At 49.5% G+C, this 23,657-nt stretch overlaps 2 protein-coding genes across 20 annotated transcripts in view; one reads left to right on the forward strand and one right to left on the reverse strand.

The window, feature by feature from the left end:
- The window catches only part of PIGU (phosphatidylinositol glycan anchor biosynthesis class U), a 127,076-nt gene extending 124,992 nt beyond the window's left edge, over positions 1-2,084 (reverse strand). For 12 of the 15 annotated variants that reach the window (XM_033841361.2, XM_033841358.2, XM_033841355.2 and 9 more), the window contains exon 1: positions 1,926-2,084. In XM_033841361.2, the coding sequence (XP_033697252.1) occupies positions 1,926-2,055 (130 nt within the window). In that variant the 5' untranslated portion in view covers positions 2,056-2,084. The remainder of the gene's footprint in view (positions 1-1,925) is intronic. The other 3 variants (XM_019950739.3, XM_019950738.3, XM_019950735.2) reach the window with 3 other exon arrangements.
- Positions 2,085-13,914: 11,830 nt separating this feature from the next.
- Positions 13,915-22,865, forward strand: TP53INP2 (tumor protein p53 inducible nuclear protein 2). 5 transcript variants are annotated; one of them, XM_004320616.4, is made up of 4 exons: positions 13,915-14,054; positions 18,174-18,348; positions 18,756-19,044; positions 19,498-22,865. In XM_004320616.4, the coding sequence occupies exons 2-4, from the start codon at positions 18,225-18,227 to the stop codon at positions 19,745-19,747; spliced, it is 663 nt and encodes a 220-aa protein (XP_004320664.1). In that variant the 5' UTR covers positions 13,915-14,054; positions 18,174-18,224; the 3' UTR covers positions 19,748-22,865. The 5 variants fall into 5 exon arrangements, with proteins under 5 accessions (XP_004320664.1, XP_019806262.1, XP_073649002.1 ...); XM_019950703.3 differs by having other exon boundaries at positions 18,876-19,044; XM_073792901.1 differs by lacking the exon at positions 13,915-14,054 and adding an exon at positions 14,088-14,333.
- Positions 22,866-23,657: the final 792 nt, after the last annotated feature.

A 23,657-nucleotide genomic window follows, 5' to 3' on the forward strand; every position in this document is an offset into this window, starting at 1 on the left:
AGCCCCTGCTCACCGCACCTACAGAAAGCCCATGCGCAGCAATGAAGACCCAATGCAGCCAAAACTAAAATAAATAAATAAATCTATTTTTTTTAAAAAAGCCATTGTAGAAATTAAATGTTTTTTAACATACCTAAACTGCTTAGAACAGTACCTGGCATGTGGAAAGCATTACATCAGTGTTAGTTATTATTATTTTTATTGGACTGAGAAGCACATTTTGTCAAGCAAGAAATTTGTATAAATTTTAATTGCACTATCAAATAAACGGATGGATCTTCTGGAATCCAGAAGAAAGCTGGAAACAAGTGGCTTCAACAAACAATTCAGTTTGTTCAACAAATAATTACACGCAAATATTATATGCAAAGCTCAAATCTAAGCTCTTACCATCACACATATAAATTACAACTATCTTTATTACCATCTGTCAACTGGGAAACCTGGGAAAATTACTTAACTTCTCCAAACCTCAGTTTCTTCATCGGTAAAATGGGGAAAATAACACCATCTAACACACAGAAAAACTGGAGGATAAAATGAGGCTTACCATAGTCTCTGATATATAGTAAGTATTTTTAGGAAACTTAGCTCTAATTATTCATAAAACATCCATTCATTACGCCATTCCAAAATATCTATGGGACAACATCAAAACTCTAGCATTTAAAGTTTGAGGACATGAGGGGGACTTCTGGGGTGCTGGTAATGTTCTGTTTCTTAGTCTGGGTCCTGGCTATATGGGCATATACAGTTTGTAAAAATTCCTTGAGCTCTACACTTATTACATGTCCATACTTCAGGAAGACAGTTTTCAAAAAAAATCTTCAAACTCTGGCCCTAACCTAACCCCCATCCCATTACTCCCCTACTTCGGACATTTCACATCCTTAAACATTTCTTTTTATTTATTTTATCTTTTTTGCGGTACGCGGGCCTCTCACTGTTGTGGCCTCTCCCGTTGTGGAGCACAGGCTCCGGACACGCAGGCTCAGCGGCCATGGCTCACGGGCCCAGCCGCTCTGCGGCATGTGGGATCTTCCCGGACCGGGGCACGAACCCGTGTCTCCTGCATCGGCAGGCGGACTCTCAACCACTGCGCCACCAGGGAAGCCCCCTTCAACATTTCTTGATCCTGTTTATCTTCTACCTGGAACTCCCCTTTTTCTAATCTCCCTTTCCAAACTCTGCATCCTTCAAGAGTTAGCTCGAATTCCACAGCTTTAAGAAGCTGGAAAAGGAGGGGACCTTTTCTTCAGGGTCAGAACTCCAAAGGAGGAACTGGACGTACAAAGGAAGTACATTTTTCACAAATGATTATAATTATTATTATAATTATCTATCTCTCCCACTAGCCTATGGATCTTTGGCCCAAATTCTGTCTCTTTGAGGGCGCCAGCGTAAACAGTGTTTGATGAAGAACTTAAAGAACTATAAAGACACAGTAGGAAAAGATGCACTCAAAGTCCCAGACTGAGAATAAGCTGCTAAGCACGCTCACTCACACACTCTCCTCGCTTAGGCAGGACTGGTCCCCTCACTCGGGCCCCCATCACACACCATCCCACACCCCGGAGGAACATCACATTGCGATCTCGCGCCAAATCCCCCTCCACCCAGCACGCCCTTTCCTCATCCCGACCCGTCCTCAGACCACGCTACTCAGCTCAGGACCCGAGTGGGACACACCCCCTCAGATCGCCACCCCGCAGGTGACCGGCCCCTAGTGCCCCAACCTCACCACACAGTCCCACGCCCACCCCCTTAGCAGCCCGCTCTCAGGCCCCGCCCTGCCGCCCTCTCCTGAGAGAGCGGTCAGTTCCCCCAGAATCTTGAGCTTTGCGGCCACTGCCCCCGCCTCCCATTCACAGAGGCCAGGAGCGCACAGGCGGGGCCTAGCCGCCTACTCGAGCCGGTGGCCTCACCTCTCTTCCAAGAGCTCAGTGGGGACACCACCTCCACCCGCTCCGAGATAAACTCGGCCAGACTGGAGCGGAACAAGGCCGCCCGCACGGTCACTGCCACTACCAGCACCAGGGCCAAGGGAGCCGCCATGATAGCTAGGGCGGCCGCGCAGGCGGGGAGGGAAAAGAGAGGTGGAAGAGCCTCTCGACTTGTGCACCGCCCCGTGTAGTTCCGTGGCCCGGCGCGCCTAGCTGCTGCCGCCGGAGCTGCGAGACTGGGGACTACCACTCCCAGGAGGCCTTGCGGCGAAATAGGGCGGGACGACGGAAAGCGGGGCGACTCGAGCTCGTAGCAAAGTGCTGGGCGACGTCTCCTAAGGTAGCCGGTGAATTGTAAAAGCGCCCGGGAGCCGAAGTGCTGCTGAAAGTAGATAGGTGAAGGCAGTAATCGTTCTAGGATTGTGAGCGAGTTTTAAAGAGATGTTAATTTTCTGGAGTTTGGAGTGCCATTGACAAGCATAAGTAGCACACCACTTCGTTAATTAATGTATGAAAAGTGCTTATGGTGAGTGCTCAAATGTTAGCTATAGTAATTAAAATATTAAATAAGTATATAAGGAATTTAAGACCTGTGAAAGAAATGAAACAGGTTGCATAATCAAGAACGACTTGGTGAAAGAACTCCAAGATGATACAAACAGATGGAGAGATACACCATGCTCCTGGATTGGAAGAATCAATATTTTGAAAATGACTATACTACCCAAAGCAATCTACAGGTTCAATGCAATCCCTATCATATTACCAATGGCATTTTACACAGAATTAGAACAAAAAATTACACAATTTGTATGGAAACACAAAAGATCCCGAATAGCCAAAGCAATCTTAGGAAAGAAAAATGGAGCTGGAGGAATCAGCCTCCCTGACTTCAGACTATACTACAAAGCTACTGTGATCAAGACAGTATGGTACTGGCACAAAAACAGAAATACAGATCAATGGTACGGGATAGAAAGCCCAGAGATAAACCCACGGACTTATGGTCACCTAATCTATGACAAAGGAGGCAAGAATATACAATGGAGACAAGACAGCCTCTTCAATAAATGGTGCTGGGAAAACTGGACAACTACATGTAAAAGAATGAAATTAGAACACTACCTAACACCATACACAAAAATGAACTCAAAATGGATTAAAGACCTAAATGTAAGACTGGACACTATAAAACTCTCGGAGGAAAACAGGAAAAACACTCTTTGATATAAATCACAGCAAGATCTTTTATGACCCACCTCCTAGAGTGATGAAAATAAAAACAAAAATAAGCGAATGTGACCTAATTAAACGTAAAAGCCTTTGCACAGCAAAGGAAACCATAAACAAGATGAAAGGCAGGGCTTCCCTGGTGGCGCAGTGGTTAAGAATCCGCCTGCCAATGCAGGGGACACAGGTTCGACCCCTGGTCCGGGAAGATCCCAAATGCCATGGAGGAACTAAGCCAGAGCACCACAACTACTGAACCTGAGCTCTAGAGCCGGCGAGCCACAACTACGGAAGCCCATCACCTAGAGCCCGTGCTCCGCAACAAGAGAAGACACCACAAGAAGACGCCTGCGCACCACAACGAAGAGTAGCCCCCACTGGCCTCAACTAGAGAAAGCCCATGCGCAGCAATAAAGACCCAACGCAGCCAAAAGTTAATTAATTAATTTTTAAAAATCACTTGGGAAATGTATTTATTAAATGTAAATTTCCTAGTTCTGCCCTAGAGACTGTGGTCTGGGTTGCAGCCCAGGAACCTGCATTCTTAATCTCTCCAGATTATCCTGATGCTGGTGGTTCAGGAGCCATACACTGAAAAACATTACCCTGAGGGCCTAGGTATCCAGTAGTTTATGCAAAAAAAAGATGAAAATAGTAATAATAGCTAGCAAATATTCAGTGCGTATTGTGTGCTAAGTATTATTTTAAGTGCTTTACATGCTGTTTACAATACAAATTATATATATATATAATTATACATATACAAACACACACACACATACTACAGGTACTATAATTTCCCCATCACCACACGCAGATGAGGAAACTGAGACACATGGAGATTTAGTCATTTGTCTGGGGTCACACAGCTAATAAGTGGCAGAACCAGGATCCAGATGTTGTGGTTAAGCTTCTATGCATGAGAAGATGAGAGGAATTTGGGTTGGGTTGAATTGAGTTAGGTTGGGTTGTTTTGTTGTTGTAGCTGAGAAGGAAGGGTAGAGAATTGAAGTGAGGGAAATAATAAAGGAGCAAACAAGGTGATTTCTCTCCTGACATCCCAGATGATGTATGGGTTACCTAGAGAAGAAGGAATTGAGGCTCTGAATAACCAGCTTTAAGCCACACACCTGGGTAGTTTTTCTTTAGCATTTATTGAACACCCACCATTGCCAGATCCTGCACTAGGCTATGAAGTTACAACTTATCAAGTACATTTTTTTCTACTCCAAATAGCAAACTGATTTTGGCCATCTTTACCATAAAGGAAATTAACTAGGAGGCTATGAGGGAGCTAAACTGGGTGAAAGAGAAACCTGGGGAACCAGACTTCATGAGGATTCAAGGGTGTATTCAAGAGATATTTTGGAGGGAGCATTGATCCATTGTTTCCCAAATTCCCCTATTTCTTATCCCCGGCACTCAGACCCTGGCTCCTGTAAAGGTCTGAGACTTTCATTAATAAAAAATTGAGACAGAAACTTAGAGCAACAATCTCAGATTGAGGAGTATACAAAATCTTTAAACAGGGCTTTTTTCCTCCCTGGCTGCCTGATGAGCAGCCACCATTTTCTTTTTAATGTTTTTTTAAATTAATTAATTATTTGATTTATTATTTTTGGCTGCATTGTGTCTTCGTTGCTGTGTGCGGGATTTCTCTAGTTGCGGTGGGCGGGGGCTTCTCTTTGTTGTGGTGCATGGGCTTCTCATTGCGGTGGCCTCTCTTGTTGCGGAGCGCGGGCTCTAGGCACGTGGGCTTCAGTAGTTGTAGTTCACGGGCTCAGTAGTTGTGGCGCACGGGCTTAGTTGCTCCTTGGCATGTGGGATCTTCCCGGACGGGGCTCAAACCCATGTCCCCTGCGTTGGCAGGTGGATTCTTAACCACTGAGCCACCCAGGAAGTCCCGAGCAGCCACCATTATGTGACACAGTAACCAGCCAGGCAAGGAAATTCATGACATACCAACTGTTTCTGCAGAAACAAATGGTCATAGTGGTCCTTTATCCTGGGAAGGCAACAGTACCTAAGACAGAATTTGAGAAAACTAACCAAGATGTAACCAAGAGAACACATCAGATGTTTTTGTGTTCAGATTTGAAGCCACTTTGGTGGTGGCAAAGCAACAGACTTTTATAAATTTTACAATTTCTTGGATTATGTGAAGAGAAATCAACGCGAACAGAGATTTGTAAGATATGGCCTGGATGAGAAGGAAAGAACTCAAGAAAATCAGCAAAAGCAATATAAGAACAGAGTGAAAAAAGTCAGGGTTGCTATAAAAGTGAAAGGAAGGATTAAAGATACAGCACTGACTTGATCTGTGTTTGTGCAGATTTTTCACCAGAAGACAATAAATTATATAAAAACTTAAAAACAATAACAACTCAACAAGCAGGGGTGAGTTGAAGACAGTAGCATGTAGGGAAAAATGAAGGCATCCTTGAGATTGAAAAAGTAAGAAAGATCTGGTCTAGTCCATCGTACAGAGTGGGAAATTAAGGCCCAGGCAGGAGCAGTGCCTGGCCCAGGATCGCACACCAAGTCAGTGGTGGCACCAGGCCCAGAAATCATGGTTCTCAGCATTTGTCTCCTATGTTGGCTGCCTCTTGCTCCCGGGCTGGGTCTCTGGTGAGGCCCCTTGGGATATCCGCACCAGTTCCCCCCTCAACCCTTGGACCCAAGTATTGTAAGGGCCCAAAAGGAACCAGAGATCTGGTCTTACATAATGCCCTGGGGACACATTTCCGGGAGCTGGTACCTCAAGCCCTCTCAATTTCCTTCATGTCCCCGACCACAACTGCCCACTGTTGCAAAAGCCATCCTGTTAGGAAAACCAAGATGTAAACTAGGCCTCCAAAGGCTAAAGATTTGTTCTCCATCCCGCAGCCTCTTCTCTCTGAACCTCTCTCACTCTTCAGGAGCCACACCCTCCATAATTATGTATCCAGATCCCTCATGCCCTCCCCCCAAAAACACACTGCTCTGGGAAAGGAGACAGGTATAGTGGGCTTTGCTTACTGCTTTCTGGTAGCCATTCCCTCTTTCCCTTTTCCTAACAGGACCCTGAATTCCTCAGCCAGGTGATTTGAGTGAGATTGACCTCACTCTCTCACTCATTTCCAGGAATGAGCCCTAAATGGCTTAAATTGACCAATAGTTCCAAATCCCTAGCCACAGTGATTGGTTCAGGCATGAGTGTATGACCCAAATCAGGTCAATCAGAGCCAACAAGATTCAGTTCTGGAATTTTGGACTGAGCCATTTGGGCAATAGGCTTTTTCTTTTCCGCGGGTTTGAGCTTGGAAGCACCCAGACCCAGGAGCAACTGGTAACTTATACATATAAGACAAAGTAAGGCAAGGCCAAGGCTAAGGCCTGACTGATTCTACCAGTAAAGATACAATGAGCCCGTTTTTTATTTAAATGGTGTATTATTTACATAGACAGCAAGAAGAACAAGCCAGCTTCCTGTGATCCTTGTTCCACACACCAAAAAGGATGACACTGAAACAAAAGGGGCTGAACAATTGTAACATGGGTTGTAGGATACCCTATTGCTGAGGAGCCGATCCTAGAGTTCAATTAACAGGTTTTATATTCTGCAGCTCCATTCTGAGTAGGGAGGGCAGAAAGCCCCATAGCTCATCAGAGCCTGGGAAGCAATAAGAAAACCGTCTCAGGGCAGCCACCCAGGGGAGATAGGGAGGCAAGTGGAAGGTGGCCTCACTGCCTTACAAGCCTTCCATTCTCTCATGTTCTGGGAGGATCACAAGGCATTCTGCCAAGACTTAGATAAGCTTTTCATACCTTTGCCAGTGTGGCCTATATGAATGAATACATGTGAGGTCATCGCAGTGCCATGGCAGAGGCATTCCCTTACAGTATCACTGTGTTCACAAAGAGAGGGCCTGTCAAAAATTAAGCCAACTCCTAGGAAGTGCTTTGGAGAAATTAGAGAAGACTAGATCTTAGTTCCATTATTTGGGCCACTGGATCAAGCCTTGCCTGCAGCAATTATTGATGGACATTTCGACCAAATTCCTTTTCTAATTTAATCCAGTTTGAGTTGGATCATTAATTACTTGCAACCAAAATCTCTTAACCAATACAACAGAAGATGGAACTCAGCCTCCCAAAGGACTCTCGACTCTCGTAGACCTCCCTGACTTCAATTACCATTTGTATATTGATGACTCTCAGATCTTTATTTCCAGCTCAGAAATTTCCAGATTTCTCTTGTTGAGATTCAGACATTATGCATCAAACTACCTCCTAGACATTGCCACCTGGTTATCACAAAGTCACTTTAAACTCCAATGATCTAAAACTGAGCTCAGTGTCTTCTTTCCAACAACTCACTCTTCCTCCTTAATTCCTTACCTCTGTGAATGGCAGCACTAATCTTTCAGTTGCTCAGCCAAAAACCTAGGAATCAGCCCTGATACCTCCCACTTTCCCATCCCTTATATACCTTCTCGCTTTGACCTAAATATCAGTCAAATCCACCTACTCCTCTTCATCTTCACTGCCACCACTTTGGTCTAAGCCACCAGCATTTCTCACCTACATGTCTGCTATTCTCTCCTGACTGGTCTCCTGATGCCACCCTCCATTCTCCAACCATTCTCCATGTCTGACATTTATTGTTGAATGAATGAACAAATGAATGAATGAATATCACTAACCTCTCACTTAAAACCCTTCACTGGCTTTCTTGTACATTTAGTTGAGGAATGAAAGTTCTTGAGACAGTTCATAGGGCCAGCATGATCTATCCCCTTACCTACGTCTCTTGCCTCATCCCCTACTTTTCTGCCCTATTTGCATCTGAAAAAATAAACTATCAGTGGTCATTGCCTTGGTACATTATGCTTTGTGCACCCCACCAGCTACTCAACAGCATCTGTCCTCACTTAGCAAACTCCCACTTATCCTTCAAGGCTCATTCTTAGGAAGACTTTGATTTCATCAAGGAGTTAGTTCTTTCTATATGCTTCCAAAACATTTAGCAGCTGCCTCTAACCTGCGCTCTAATGATCACTATCTGATAATTCTGTTACCTGATGTTCTTGGGAGTCTGATTCTTCTCTTCATTGTGTCTACTGAATTTTATTCATGGTGGATTGTTTCCTCGTGTATTTCATCAGTTTTTTCCTTGTGGATTATCAGCTGTTTAGAAGGGCTTTATATACAGGAATTCTGTGTAACCTGCAATGGCTGGGGAAAGAGGAGGGGGTCCACGGAGGAGATCCAAAGAGGATTTGCATTAGTTTCTGCTAGGCATCTGAGAGATACTTTTGGAGTAGGTCTCCTTTGATGTTCATTTCTCAGCCTTGGAGATTCCTAGACATGCAGGTGATGTAAATATGAACCCCACACTCATCACCCCATACTCATCAAGGGCAAGCATGCAGTTTCAAATTCTCAGAAGATAGTTTCTTTCCCCCACCCTAAGACCAGGTCAGGATGGACATAGATCCTTTTTGTCTTCTTTGCTAGTACTCAGACGTTTGTTTTTTTGTTTTCCCCTAGTCTGTACTTTCACTGTGGGTATAGCCCTTCAAGTATCCTAGATTTATCAAGGGTCTCAGTTCCAATCCCTAACTTCATGTAAGCCCAAGCCTTCATCTCCCCAAATGTCTGTTAAAATCCAAATGGTTGCAGGTCCATTAAATGTTAAATGTATTTAAAAGTATGTTTGGGACTTCCCTAGTGGCACAGTGGTTAAGAATCTGCCTGCCAGGCTTCCCTGGTGGTGCAGTGGTTGAGAGTCTGCCTGCCAATGCAGGGGACACGGGTTTGTGCCCCGGTCCGGGAAGATCCCACATGCCGCGGAGCGGCTGGGCCCGTGAGCCATGGCCGCTGAACCTGCGCGTCCGGAGCCTGTGCTCCGCAACGGGAGAGGCCACAACAGTGAGAGGCCCAAGTACCGCAAAAAAACAAAAACAAAAACAACAAAAAAGAATCCGCCTGCCAACGCAGGGGACATGGTTTCGAGCCCTGGTCCAGGAAGATCCCACATGCCACGGAGCAACTAAGCCCGTGCGCCACAACTACTGAGCCTGCAAGCCACAACTATTGAGCCTGTGTGCTGCAACTACTGAAGCCCATGCTCCACAACAAGAGAAGTCACCACAATGAGAAGCCCACGCACCACACAAAGAGTAGCTCCCACTCGCCACAACTAGAGAAGGCCCGCATGGAGCAACAAAGACCCAATGTAGCCAATAAATAAATAAATTTATTAAAAAATTAAAAAAAATAAAAGGATGTTTATTTTTTTTATTTCCAGCATTTCCATGTGTTACGTAGCAGGAAGTTCCAGATATTGTCAGAAAAGGAAGTCCAGCTCAATACTTAGTAGACAGAACTGTCACTGTCTGTTTACTTGTCTATTTTCTCCATGAGCATCAAACTCTGAGAGGGCAGAGACAGGGTCTGACTCATCTCTACGTCAAGACACCCAGCTTAAGACCCTCCCCACCCAGAGTAGAAGTTCAGTGCATTTGTTGATACCAAACCTCCTCTCAGATACTCGTATTGAAGGGGAGCTCAATTTCTCCCACTCCCAATGTAGCCTTTCCTTTGGAGAGAGTCATGTCCCCTGGGGGACCATCTGGCAAGAGGGGGACAGCCTGCCCCTTTTCTGTGTTCATTCCTCCCAACACTTGGCTTATCCACTCAGGATTCTGCAGAGTAGGGCTCAGGGTCTGGATGATCCCAGTGATAACTGGGACTTTGAGCTTTGATCCAGGAGAAAGCACAGGGGCCAGTCAAGATGAAAACCTAAGGTTCTCATGTACGGTTAGTGGAAGTTAAATTGGTAAAACATTGTGGGAGAGCAATTTGATGGCATCTACTGAAATGTTAAGTATGTATACTTATCAATCTTGCAATTCACTTCTCTGATTCTATTCTATTCATAGAAGAGGAGTCACTGTTACATTGTTTGTGGCAGCAAAAAATTGAAAGCCACCCAAATGTCCATCAATATGTGATAAACTAAATAAGCTTTCTTCTGCCATACAATCGGAAACTGTAAGATGGTTTTAGGTTTTGTTTGTAATGAGGAAGATCTGTGTATATTGACATAAGTAGAACTCCTGTGTCGTATTACTGAGCGAAATATGTGAGTCTGCAGGACAGAGTATATCATATTACATTTAAAAAAAATTAATTAGGGGCTTCCCTGGTGGCGCAGTGGTTGAGAGTCTGCCTGCCGATGCAGGGGACACGGGTTCGTGTCCCGGTCAGGGAAGACCCCACATGCCACAGAGCGGCTGGGCCCGTGAGCCATGGCCGCTGAGCCTGCACGTCTGGAGCCTGTGCTCCGCAACGGGAGAGGCCACAACAGTGAGAGGCCCGCGTACCGCAAAAAAAAAAAAAAAAAAGAAAGAAGAAAACATTAATTAATTAATTTATTTTTGGCTGCGTTGGGTCTTCACTGCTGCGCGCGGGCTTTCTGTAGTTGCGGCGAGCGGGGGCTGCTCCTTGTTGCAAGCTTCTCATTGCTGTGGCTTCTCTTGTTGCGGGGCATGGGCCCTAGGCACACAGGCTTCCGTAGTTGTGGCACGTGGACTCAGCAGTTGTGGCTGCAGGTTCCAGAGTGCAGCCTCAGTAGTTGTGGCACATGGGCTTAGTTGCTCCGCGGCATGTTGGATCCTCCCGGACCAGGGCTTGAACCCGTGTCCCCTGCATTGGCAGGCAGGCTCTCAACCACTGCACCACCAGGGAAGTCCTATCATATGACATATTTATGTAGAAAAAAACAAACGAATCTGTAAGCAGTATACATTTGTACATCCTAGAGGCTATTTGGCTGTATCTATCAACCTTTTTTTTTTCTTTTTTTTGGCTGTGTTGGGTTGTCATTGCTGCATGTGGGCTTTTCTCTAGTTACGGCGAGCTGTGGCTACTGTTCATTGCGGTGCACGGGCTTCTCATTGCGGTGGCTTCTCTTGTTGCAGAGCACCGGCTCTAGGCCACAGTAGTTGTGGCACATGGGCTTAGTAGTTGTGGCGCACGGGCTTAGTTACTCCGCAGCATGTGGGATCTTCCCGGACCAGGGCTTGAACCCATATCCCCTGCATTGGCAGGCGGATTCTTAACCCCTGCACCGCCAGGGAAGTCCCCAGCTTTTAATCGTTGAGTCTTTGATTAGAGTCTACTCTATGCCAGGCCCAGCACAGGCTGAGTGATGGGAGTATATGGACTGAGATCCTGCCTTTGGGATGCCCACCATCTACCTGGGAAAACACATACACACAATTAGTCACCATGACTTACTGTTTATTGAACAAATAAATAACTGTACTGTCCATCAAGGTAGCTCTGGACCATGGGTGAGGACAGGAAAGGCTACCTAGAGGAAGACGGGGTGAGTAGAATCTTGAAGACAGGAAAGCTCTGAATTCAGAAAGGGCTGAAGAGGGCATTCCAGGAAAGAGCTTGAGCCAAAGTGTGGTTGTGGGAGAGAGTTGAAGAGACAATGAGGAGTTTGACCTTAGCACAAGGTGTGTGTAAGTGAAGAAGGGGAATAAAGCTGGAGAGAACTGGGGCTGGATCATGGAAGGCCACAAATGCTGTATTAAGGAGCATGGTACTGTGGGAGCCACAGAAGGTTTTAGAGCAGGTAAGTGGTGTGACAAGAGAGGCATGTTAGGGATTATTTACTTTAAGTCAGCGAGAGGTCAAGAGAGGGTATGAAGTTAGCAGGAAGCAGATGTGATGGGCAGAGACTCAGGGTTGCAAAGAATGAGGATGCTTTGGGGACAACCCTCCAAGGGCCAAAACACTGCTCTACATCCCCTACACCCCGGTCAAGCCTCTGGGTATTATTTCCAGGATCCTTCTCCTAGTTGCTAGGACAGAGGAGTCCTTCTAGGGTTTGTTATTAGGCTGGGATTTTATCACCAGAGCAGAAGCTCTGGCCTAGCTCACCCCCTGCCTCCTGATGGACCAGATGGACAGCTCACAGACCCATCCCCACCATCCCTGCTCTACTAAGAAAGGACCCAGAACCTCTGGAGACTCTGAGGATGTGTATTTGTAGTCTTTCAGGCATTTCCCAGGCCACTGGGAACGCTGGGGGCCTAGAATATGGGATTGGAATAAACCAGAGGATGGAGAGTTTGAAAGAATATCTAAAAGGAAACTTGGGACTTCCCCGGTGGCTCAGTGGTTAAGAATCCGCCTGCCAATGCAGGGGACACAAGTTCGATCCCTGGTCCGGGAATATCCCACATGCCACGGAGCAACTAAGCCCGTGCGCCACAACTACTGAGCCCGTATGCCACAGCTACTGAAGCCCATGCGCCTAGAGCCCATGCTCTGCAACAAGAGAAACCACCACAATGAGAAGCCCTCACACCGCAACAAAGAGTAGCCCTTGCTCGCTGCATATAAAGCCAGAGCGCAGCAGCCAAAAAAAAAAAAAAGGTAACTGGGTATGTTAGATTTGACAGATAAGGAAATTGAGGCCCAGAGAGGTAACATGACTTGCTTGAGGTCACACAGCAAGTTTGGGGGGAAATCAGGGCTGTGCCCAGGTCTCCTGGGGGAGGCTGAAGCACTCTGGGGTTTTGATAATCTGGTGCATGTAGAGAGTGGAGAGAGTTGGAGCCAGGAACTATGGGTTCAAATCCTGGCTCTGCCATTTACCATAGCTGTGTGACCTTGGGAAGTCACTTAGGCTCTCTGAGGCTGTTTCCTCAACTGGAAAAGGAGGATAACACCCACCTTTGGGGACTGTTGTGAAGATCAAAACACATATAAAGCAGTATAGCACAGTGCCTGGCACTCAGTAAGTGCTCAATAAATGTCAGCTACTGGTCTGGCAGCGGCAATAGTTTCTGTTGAGTGTATTATTGAATATGAATCTACATACTAACAGTTAGTGAGATTTGTCTGTTTCCGTGTGTGTAAATCCGGGCTAATAACCAGTCCCTGCCCTGTCACTTTTCTGTCCAGCCCCTGCAGCAGAATGTGTTAATAAGGTGTGTAAACGTTCCAGTGCTGAGCACTCAATGGTTATTCAGCCCAGAGCAATTCCTCTCCAAGTCCTACTCCGCAAAATTTCCTGTCAGCCTAACCAACTCTTCTATACTGCCGGGTGATCCCCTGGAACCAGAGAAAAGGGATGTCCCCCACCTCTCAAGCCTGCCCAGCTGAGGAAAAATGGGGTGGGAAAGCAGCGAACGCAAACGCTGAGAAGGTGAGACAGAAAAGGGAGAGCAGGGAGAAGGGTGGTGAAGAGGAGGGAGGTGCACGAACTTGGTGTGGAGTTGAGAAAAGGGTAAAAGATTGAGGGACGTGGATATAGGATGCAGGTGAAAGGACAAGAGGGGCAGTGCGAGAGGTGAGGGCGCTGAGATAGGCGGAGGGAGCGCAGGAAGATGGGGATCTCGTAGAAAGGAGTGCGAACCCTCCTCTTTGAGAGGTCCGTGGGTCGTCCAGCGGTAGGGGGTCCAAGCTTCCTGCAGTCGCTTCTCCGGGCCGCCGCCCCTAGGATCGGAGTCGGGATCCCGGGGAGGGAGCCACTAGCCAGCGAACCGTGGAGGAGGCGGGGAGGGGGGATCCGCAACACGGGATTGGCCGCTGCTCCGCCGGTCGGTGACGCGAGGCGGGCGGGCCCCTTTGTGACATCACAATCAGCTGTTTGAACGTTCCAATTTGTGCCGTGAGCACAGCAGCGGCGGCTGCACAGACTCAAAGCCCCGCGGGCGAGCGCAGCAGCCCTGAGCGTCCGACACGTACCCCAGCCGCCTTCCCGCCCAGCCCCCGCGATGCGGCCGCGCCTGTGATCAGCCGCCGACCCCGGGACGCCCCGCCTCACAACTACCTCAGCGCCACCTCCGCCTGCCGCACCGCCCCAGTCCCCAGGTGAGTTCCGACCCGCGTTGGCCAGGGGGCTCCCGGAGTCTGGGGACACACCCCGCGCCCCCAGCTCCCGGGTCTTTGTCTGTCTCCGCCGGCGGCCTCCGGGGCTGCATTCCCGTCTCCGGATTGGCTGCCGCAAGCCCGGTAGACCATGACGTCTCTCGATTTGCATATGACATTGAGACGTCACCAAGGCCGGCACCGCCCCTCTCCCCGCCTCTCGGCTCAGGTCGCTTGTCCTCCGGTGACCCGTTGGGCGCTGGGTCGGGGCTGCGCCTATGGGTGAGTGACGCTGAAAGGCAGCGGGACCAGAGGGTCCTCCAGTTTCCTGGGCTAATCCAGGAGCTGGGGTCAAGCCTCTGATCCCCTACTTTCTTCTTGCGACTTGAGAGAGGTTCCGAAGGCGCTACTGGGTCTAGGTTGGGGGGAGGGGGTTGTCAGGAGTTCAGGGGCCCCTGAAGCTTCGGCTCCAGGTCACTGGGGCAGCGCCAGATGGTGATACAACCCCCTCCCTCTGGCTCCAGGTTCTGCACCCCTGGGACTAACATCATAACTTTCTCCGAATCCCTGACATGTGAGAAGCGCCTTAGCTGACGTCATTCCCAGCCCCCAAACGAGGGTTCTTAGACCCCATTTCATGGAAGGGAAACTGAGGCGCTGAGAGGGGAAATAGCTTACTCGAAGTCATGCAACCAGTTAGAGTCATGCCTACCTAGTGAGTAGCAGATGCATTAGCCATGGGCACATAGCTAGTAGGAGCTCATTACAAGTAACAAGTTACACATCCTCCTTCCACTGAAGACTCTACCTTGGGCTAAGCACCATTTAAATTTGATAGAGCTCCTAGGTTTCCTCACTCCTGGATCTTTTCCCAGGAGGTCTCTGGAGATTGGGTCCCCTTTTGAGGCCCTGACACTCACTCTGTTCTTTGGAGTTGCCAAGCCCAATAAAATCACTGCCTCCTAGCTGTTCTGACCACAGAAATTGTGAGGCAATGCCTGCCTCAGGGTGTCTCCGATGTTGGGATGGAGTGGAGGTGAGAGTTCCCTCTGTTTGGCTCTTCTTCACCTCCCAGCCCCAGAGTTGTCAGCTAGAGAGGACTGACCTGGCCTAGTGCTAGGGACTACAAGGCTTGTGCTGCTCCTCTCTGCTCACAGAGAGGGACCAGAGAAGGAGTGGGAGAAGGAGAGCCTCTGACTTTCCAAATAGATGGGCCTACGGGCTGGACCAGCAGTCCCATCCCAGCCTAGACTTTGCTCAAGGATGGCCTGGATGGGGTAGAGGTGGCTTGGGGGCCCCAGTGTTATTCTGGGCACAGCTGCTATAGTTATTAATGGGAACGGTTCTCCCTGGAGCAGAGCTGGGAATGTAAGAACCAGGAACTGTCAGGGCTGGGAAAGAAAAATCCTGGGAGCCTCCCTTAGTGGTCATGAGAGGAGGCAGCCACTGGCTGGCTGGTGAGGTTGTCAGTTCTGGCTCTGTCACTGACTTTCTCTGTGACCTCAGGCAGGGAGCTTCCCCCACCCTAAGCCTCCCTTACCTCAATCTGTTTGTAATTTGAGGAGGCCCAGAGTAGACTCTGGTACACAGTGGGTGCTCTGGAAAATGCAGGATGAATCTTGGTGCCAGGAACCTCAGACCCTTTTATAGCTGAGAGAGGCAGTGACCTGATCAAAGTCTGACTCCTGTCTGACTTCCCCGTGTCCCCTGCATCATTATATTTTGGGGGGTTGTTTACTGAGGGCTTCCTGACTGTGTTCACTCTGGACTGAATGCTCAGTGACCTGGGGCTAGGCCTGCTCTGCCACCATCTAGCCATGTGTCTTTGGGTAGATTTATGTCCTCTGATCCTCAGCCTGCAAAATGGGCTGGGTGAATATCATGTCTCCTGAAACACCTATTAACTTCCTTTTCATTTTCTCAGTGAAGCAGTAGGTCCTTGGAAAGAGGGTGTGCCTCAACAAGGCCCCAGTCTTCCCTTCCTTCAGGAGGGGCCAAACTCTCTGGATTTTTGGTAACTGAGTCACTAACTCCCTGTGGCTACAGATGGGCTGGGATATGTGGCTTGTGCTGGGCAGGCACTAGTTGAGAGTGGCCCAACCTTTCATAATCCCGGAAGATCTACCACCAGGGAGGCCAATACCCAGGCAGCACTTTCCTCTGGAGCCCACCGTGGATCTGCAAAATGTATAAGTACTCTCAGGGCATAGAGTTTAGGTGATTCTGTGGCAAGTGTGAAAATATACCCAGGGATCGGGAGAGGTAGCAACAACCATAAGAAATACCCCAGGTGGGTTAGCAATAAGAGTAGAATGCCTCCAGGGAATGGAAGTGTGGACATGCCCCCAGGGAGTTTTATAGAAAGTGTGGAAACATCCTTAGAGGAAGGTGACAAGTGGCTGAGTAGCAAAACTAACTGTTGGCTATCTTCGGGGACATGTGGAGAGTCAAGCTCCAGGGACATCCAGGGGGCCTGGCCAGCAGCCCCTAGCCCAGGTCTAGTCCTGAGGTAGGCTTGGTGTTTACATTCCTGGAGCAGGGGGTCTCCTTCCTCATCTTCACTGGGGGAAGGACTGATTGAGGGCTTGAGTCCTGGTCAAACCCTCAGTCCTCATACTTAAGGGCTCCTGGGGTCTGATAGCTCCCTCCCTCCATCATCACCTCCCACTGACCTGCTGTCTCCCTGGGGCCAGGCAACCTGATCTTCTTCCTCCTAGCCAGGGATGCTGCCCTTGAGCAGGAGCTTGGGAATAGGGAGTAAGAGGGGGGAGGGCCTGTGGGAATAGGATCTTCATCTGACAGACACAATTGAGGCCTATGCGATCACAGGGTGAGGATGGTAGCTGTTCTGTGGGATTTCTGCTAGGGAGCACTTTTCAAGCCACACAGACTCAAGTAGTGGTTCTTAATCTCTGGGGTCAAGGACCGCTGTTTAGGAAATCATGATGAAAACCAAGGTCCTTCTTTTCAGAAAAATACACATGGACCATGGCCCCAGGCCACTAAGTTAAAAATGCCTAATCCAGACAGATACCCAGCAAAGGCAATGGAGTATAGTGATCTGGAATCTGCACGGGTTAAAATCCTCTGTGTCTTACTAGCTTTGAGATTTTGGGCCAATTATCTTACATCTCTGAGCCTCAGTTTCTTCACCTATAAAAAAGGGATAGGGGCTTCCCTGGTGGCGCAGTGGTTGAGAGTCCGCCTGCTGATGCAGGGGACATGGGTTTGTGCCCTGGTCTGGGAAGATCCCACATGCCGCAGAGCGGCTGGGCCCGTGAGCCATGGCCGCTGAGCCTGCGCGCGTCCAGAGCCTGTGCTCCGCAATGGGAGAGGCCACAACAGTGAGAGGCCCGCGTACCACACACACACAAAAAAGGGATAATAATTATACCCACTTCCTAGAGTAATCATGGGGATTACATGAGGTAATATAGGTAAAGTGCTTAGTATAGTACTTGGCACATGAATGTTAGCTATATGATGATGACGATGACGATGATGATGGTGATGATAAATAATCACAATACTGGGCGATTTCTTCCTTGCTTGGAGAACTATTTTTACCCTTCAAGGTCCAGGCTGGATGTCCAATCCTCTGGGGAACATTCCCCGACAGAGTCTGGTCATATATATCACTCCTAGAGCATGCAACAATATTAATAATTATTAATAATAAACTAGTTGCTTAGTTTATTGAATGCTTACTCTGTGCCCAGGTGCTGTTCTGAGCACTTTGTATTTAGCTCATTTAATTCTTATGAGAGCCCAGAGAGGATACTATTATTAGCTCATTTAATTCCTTTAAGGGCTGAGAGGAGGATAGTATTATCCTTGCCATTTGACAGATGAGAAAACTAAAGCACAGGTAAGTTAAATAACTTCTAAGGTCATACAGAAAACAAAAGCTTGAAGGCAGGCTGACTTACCAGAAAGGGAACACAAACACACACAAATACACACACACAGACACACACACACACAGACACACACACACACAGACACACACGAGAAAGCTTTCCCACGCATCCTTGTTGTACCCTTCCGGGGGCTGGGGGAGGTATCCCCAGCCACAATGGGGAGACCAGTCTGTGGTGCCTCTGACTCCTCTCTACCTCCCAGGTTTCTGCACTGCCATAGGGCAGCCCCCTGAGGCCTCTTCACTCCCCCATCATGCTCCAGCGCCTCACCAGCCTCTTCTTCAGCTCCCCGGCGCCCCCCGAGGACCCCGACTGCCCTCGAGCCTTCGTCTCCGAGGAGGATGAAGTGGATGGCTGGCTCATTATTGACCTGGCGGGTGAGGCCCGAGTCTGGGGCCAGGACTGACTCCTGGGCCTGTGAAGTCGTCATTAGGGCAAGTGGCCAAGCAGTTGAGCAGGGAGCTGCTAAGGGGTTGGGGAGTTCCCCCGGGCCTACTGGGTAAATTGGGGCTGAGGCAGTAATATTGGAGGTGGAGGGTAACAGGGCCCCATCTCATGCAAGCTGGGGCCATCTCCTGGCGGTACAGTGTTGGAGTCCACACCTCACGCGCCCTAGGGCAGCAGGTCGAGACTGTGGATGCCCATTGGGTATGGTGGGCGGGGCTGCGTGTCGGACTAACGATGCCCTTTCTCTCCCTGCCCCATTGTGTCCGGTGTGTGTGTGTGTGTGTCCCTCCCTGCTGCGCCCCCTCCTCCGCATGGCTCCCCCTCCCGCGCCACGTAGACAGCTTCACAGCTCCACCCAGCCCCGGGGCCGCCCCGGCCCCTGCGGGCCGCCCTCCGCCCGCACCCTCCTTGATGGATGAGAGCTGGTTTGTTACCCCTCCGGCCTGTTTTACTGCAGAAGGGCCTGGGCTCGGGCCTGCCCGCCTCCAGAGCAGCCCCCTGGAGGACCTCCTCATCGAGCACCCCAGCATGTCCGTTTACGTGACCGGCAGCACCATAGTGCTGGAGCCGGGACCTCCTTCCCCGCACCCTGACGCCGCCCTGCCAGACGGAGACCTTAGCGACGGGTGAGCCGGCCGGGGGCGGAGCCTGGAGGCCTAGAGAAGCTTGTCTTGGAGGTTAGGGTCCCCGCTGCAGGAGCGAGCCCAGGAGACCCCCTGGCAGTGCCGGGGCGGGGCCTTTAGAGGCGGGTCTTCGAGGCAAAGGGCGGGGCCCATGGGCCGGAATGAAGCTAGGCCTGAAGGTAAAGGGGCGGGGCTTTGAGATAGGGAGAGGCGTGGCTTCGTGGCTAGGGCGAGGCTTGAGAGAGACAGAGCTTCGAGGCTTGGGATCGCTGAGACGGTAGGCATCTCCAGGTTGGCTTGGAGGAATGGTTGGTACCCACAAGAAGGGCATTGTGCGCCCCCCTAGGAGCAGAGACCAAATCGTGCGAGGGTGCGGGGACAGGGTGGGAAGTGCCAGCGCTCTCCTCCGTCCCCCACGACTTGTCTAGCCCTGACTGCCTCGCTCTGTCCCCTCAGGGAGTTGGCGCCTGCTCGCCGTGAACCCCGGGCCCTGCACCACGCCGCCCCTCTGCCGGCGCGGGCCATACTGCTGGAGAAGGCGGGCCAGGCGCGGCGCCTGCAGCGGGCCCGGCAGCGGGCCGAGCGCCACGCTCTGAGCGCCAAGGTGGTGCAACGGCAGAACCGCGCCCGCGAGAGCCGTCCGCGCCGGCCCAAGCACCAGGGCAGCTTTGTCTACCAGCCGTGCCAGCGCCAGTTCAACTACTGAGCTTCCGCCGGCCGTGCCGCAAACCCCTCGCTGACTCCCGACCCTTATCCAGCCCCTCCGCCGCAGCCAGTGTGCTGCTTGAGGGGCGCCTGCAGCCCACTTCGGGCTGGACACCACAACCTCCCTTCTTAAGTGTGTGAGGTGGGGGTGATAGCCTCACTCTCTCTCTCTCTCTCCTACTCCTTCTATTTCCCTATCTCTGATCCTCTAATCTGCCTCTGAACCTCCCCCTCTCCCTTCACCCTCCCACCTTCTGGCCCCTTCTGGCATCTAATGCTCCATCTCCCCCACCGCCGACACTCCGTCGGTTCCCATCCTGATCTTTGCCCTGACGTTCTCCATCCCTGCCCTCCGGTCCTCTACTCTGGCCCACTCCTATTTCTGAGAGTGTCTTCTTCCAGTTTCATTTCTGGCTCATTCCCTACCTTCAGCTCCCACTTTACAAGCCTCAGTCTATCTAATGTTTGGCACTGCATTCACTCCTGCTCCCTTATTACTCATTCCCAGTAATTCTCCCACTGAGACTAAAGGGTTCTGCCTTTAGTCTTCCCCTTCCCTCTCCTCTGGGGGCTGGGCTCCTTGGAGTTGCCTAGGTATGGAAAGGTAAGGTATGTGGGAAAGGACTGTGAGATGTGAGTTAGAGGGAGAAGGTGGAGGGAATCGAGGAAAAGAGGAAACCTATTGAAAATGTAGACAGGACAGACAGGTTAAGATGCTGTAGGGAGCAGGGCACAATGGGGGCTGGCATGGTGCTTACTCAGAGAGGCCAAGCCCTGCTCTCAAGCTGGAGCCCACATCACTTTTCTACAATGCCACCTCCCAAATCTCTTCCTGAAATCAACCCCTCTGCCGGGCCCTGTATCTGAAAGGCTTAGTTAGTACCTTGCTGCCCTACCCACATCAACCCAGCAGTAAAGGCTGGGCAAGGCCCTGCCATCCTAGACATCTGTTCACATGCCCCAAGGTGCTAGAACTAGCTTAGGAGAGATGCAGGCCAGAGGGATTCTAGGCAGGAGAAGGACACACCCCAGGATAAGAATGCAGAATGATGATGCTGGGGAGGACAAGCTGTGGGGTGAAGCCAACCAAGGAATGGCAGCTAGCCTTCATCTTGCCTCTGGCCTTGTATTTCATACTCTGCCAGGATGGCTAATAAACACTCCTGAGTAGGAGGCCAGGAGCCCCACTGCCACAATCCCCAAATAGTCCCTGTCCAGGTTCAGGGCCTTTAGGGGAGCCTCTCTTCATTTTCTTTCCCAGGGCTCTCTTCCTTTCTAGGCTGCGGGGGGGAAATGGGTACCCTATGGTTCCCCTTCCCTTCTCCTCCAGTAAGTACCTGGAAGAGGGAACCTGAATATCTGGGTGAGACAAAGGGAACAGGGGCAGCCAGCTTTCCCCTTCTCACGGTGGGATTGACTTTTGGGCTCAGACACCAGCAACAGCCTCTTGGGATGCCCCGAGTTGCTTCCCCTTTCCTCTTTCTGTCCTTTTCTAGTGTGTGCTCTTTCTTCCTTGAAACCTTTAAGATTTCCTATTACACACTAACACAGGTCTTTCCCTTCAATTCTAGGTTTCTAGGCCTCACAGCCAAGCTGAGGCTTACAGAAAACTCTGCAACCCCATGCGGGCAAAGGCAGCTGCCCTCCCTGGCCCTATAACCCTAGGTCTCCAGTGGGGTGTATGGATAAGGGAGGGGGTAGCCCCATGGATGCTTGGATAGGGACAGAGAAAGCCCTGTTGGGGTCTCCTATCCAAGGGAATAAGCCAAATTTACAGTAAGAGCAGATCAAATTCCCCATGCTGATCCACTAGGGCCCTAGTAGTTGACAACCTTGCTCCTCTCTCCAAGGTTCTCCTTCAGTTACGACCTAGTCCCTTTTATTCTTCCAGCTACTCCTTGGTTACTTCACAGCCAGCTTAGGGTCTTCAGCACTTCCAAGAGCTGAAACTCCCTCCAACTCTTCTTGCCTACTCCTTTGCTGCCAGCTGGAGCCTAGGCTCAGTTCTGGGCAGTGCTCACGATCCTTCTGTGGGGGAAAAGTGAGTTATAGGGCATTTGGCTCAAATTTCAAAAGGCCCCTACCGTACCCGTATTTCTGGAGGCTCCTGTAGTTCTAGAACCCTCCAACATCATCACCTGGCTGGTTGCAAGGCTCATGTTTTTGTACTTTCCTATAGATTCTGTAGCATTTGAGTGTGACAATATTTTAATTGTGTATAGATTTCTAAGAGCCAACACTAGTTTGGTCTCCTGCTAGTCTGACTCCTGAAGCAGCAGAACTCGTCATACTGTATTGACTGTGTATGTGCCTTTCACCTTGAGCATGCTTCAGGATTTTTTTTTAAACCACAGAACTTGAATACATGAGGGAACCAGAATTCACAAAGTCCTATGCAACCTTAGACAGGAGGAGGTTAGAGAGTCTGTCTTTACTGATGTTTCAGAGACCCTGTAGAAGTTTGTTCCAGACTGCATTACTTAACATCAAGACTACCAGCGCTTTGCCAAAACTGAGTATGTGAGAGGGACCCCTATTTCTAGAGTGAGTCCCAATTACATCAAAGGACAACTTCCAGTGATTCTCCAATACATCTCTCTTCAAACTGGGTGTCATTTCCAGCCTTTGCAGTCTGGCCCCATCAGGGTCCCATCTGTGTATGAATGCGGTTTGCTGCTGTTTTGGAGTATGCTTGCTCCCCGGCCCCCACCTGGAACCTTGAGTTTGCTCTGACCCATAATGTTAGGTGCGTTGAGGACCCCACCAGAGCTCTTGGATGACTCCTCAGATCCATGTGGCTTTATGTGAGGGGACTGAAGGCAGACATAACATGGCCCCTTATATCTTCCCTCTTGCCCTGCTGCCTAGTTCCAAATGGAACCAGTAAGATGAGTGCGTCCCTCTTGGGTGTTTTGTGTTGAGACTGGCTGAAAAGAGGAGACTCTGGTTGACCATGTTATGACATGTTGACAGACTCAAGGACACAACCGCCTCAGCCTGCTCACGTGGCATGCCTGTGTATGTGTGTAACAGGATTCTGATTGTTAGACTGTAATGTTATTCCTCTATGGGAGAAAAAGTTAATATAAAGAAAAACAAATAAAAATCTATTTAAAGCACATTATGCTTTCTTCCTGAGTACAGCTAAAGTAGGAGAAGCACTTTGCAATCTCAAACACAGTATTGGCTTAGGGTGTTGTTAGGCTGGCTTTGGTTCTGGTTGTGCGTGTGTCATACAGGGAAGGAAGAGGGTAGATAAGCTTGCTGGTAACAGAGCCAGACAATGGGGGGTGACTCAGAAATAACTACTTTTAGAGAATCCTTATAATGCAAGACACATTTAAAAAAAGGAAAATAAGAGCATGAGAATCATCAATTCAACCTTTTGGTCTCAGGCACTGGGTTATGGAGCCCCTGAAGGGGAAGGGATAGAGTATATGTCTAGCTGTAGGAGACACGGCAGAAGGCTGGGGCCCAGACCAAGATAAAGACAGGACCCCAAGCACTAAAGTCCCCTGAATGTTGGGGGTAGGGTAGGGGCAGAAGGAGCTGGTTTGGAGACCACAATTTTTTTTTTTTTTTTTTTGAGACCACAATTTTTAAGGTAAGAACAGAGCCAGGAAAGGGAAAAACTAGGCACACTGATGAGTCACCCCAGGCCTGATGCAGATGAGAAACAGGGCAGCCAAAGAGTGGAACATAGTGGATATCTCTGAAGTACATAATGCAAAATGACAACTTTTATTTGGGAGCTGCTCCATTTAACCACGGACATGGACTGAAGTTAGAAACCTGACCTAAACTGGGCTAGATTCTTGATGCTGTTACAAAAAATCTTGCTGGTCAGTCTGGGCTTATCTCTTGAATGGAGGAGGTGTAAACATAGTAGTTTTGGAGCAATCCATCATGTG

This window comes from Tursiops truncatus, chromosome 15, assembly GCF_011762595.2.
Source record: "Tursiops truncatus isolate mTurTru1 chromosome 15, mTurTru1.mat.Y, whole genome shotgun sequence".
NCBI lineage: Eukaryota > Metazoa > Chordata > Mammalia > Artiodactyla > Delphinidae > Tursiops > Tursiops truncatus.

Coding starts and splice junctions, on each gene's coding strand:
- TP53INP2 (XM_019950700.2), top strand. CDS start 18,527: ATGCAAGCTGGGGCCATCTCCTGGCGGTACAGTGTTGGAGTCCACACC. Junction 19,045..19,497: donor GACGGAGACCTTAGCGACGG/GTGAGCCGGCCG, acceptor CTGTCCCCTCAG/GGAGTTGGCGCCTGCTCGCC.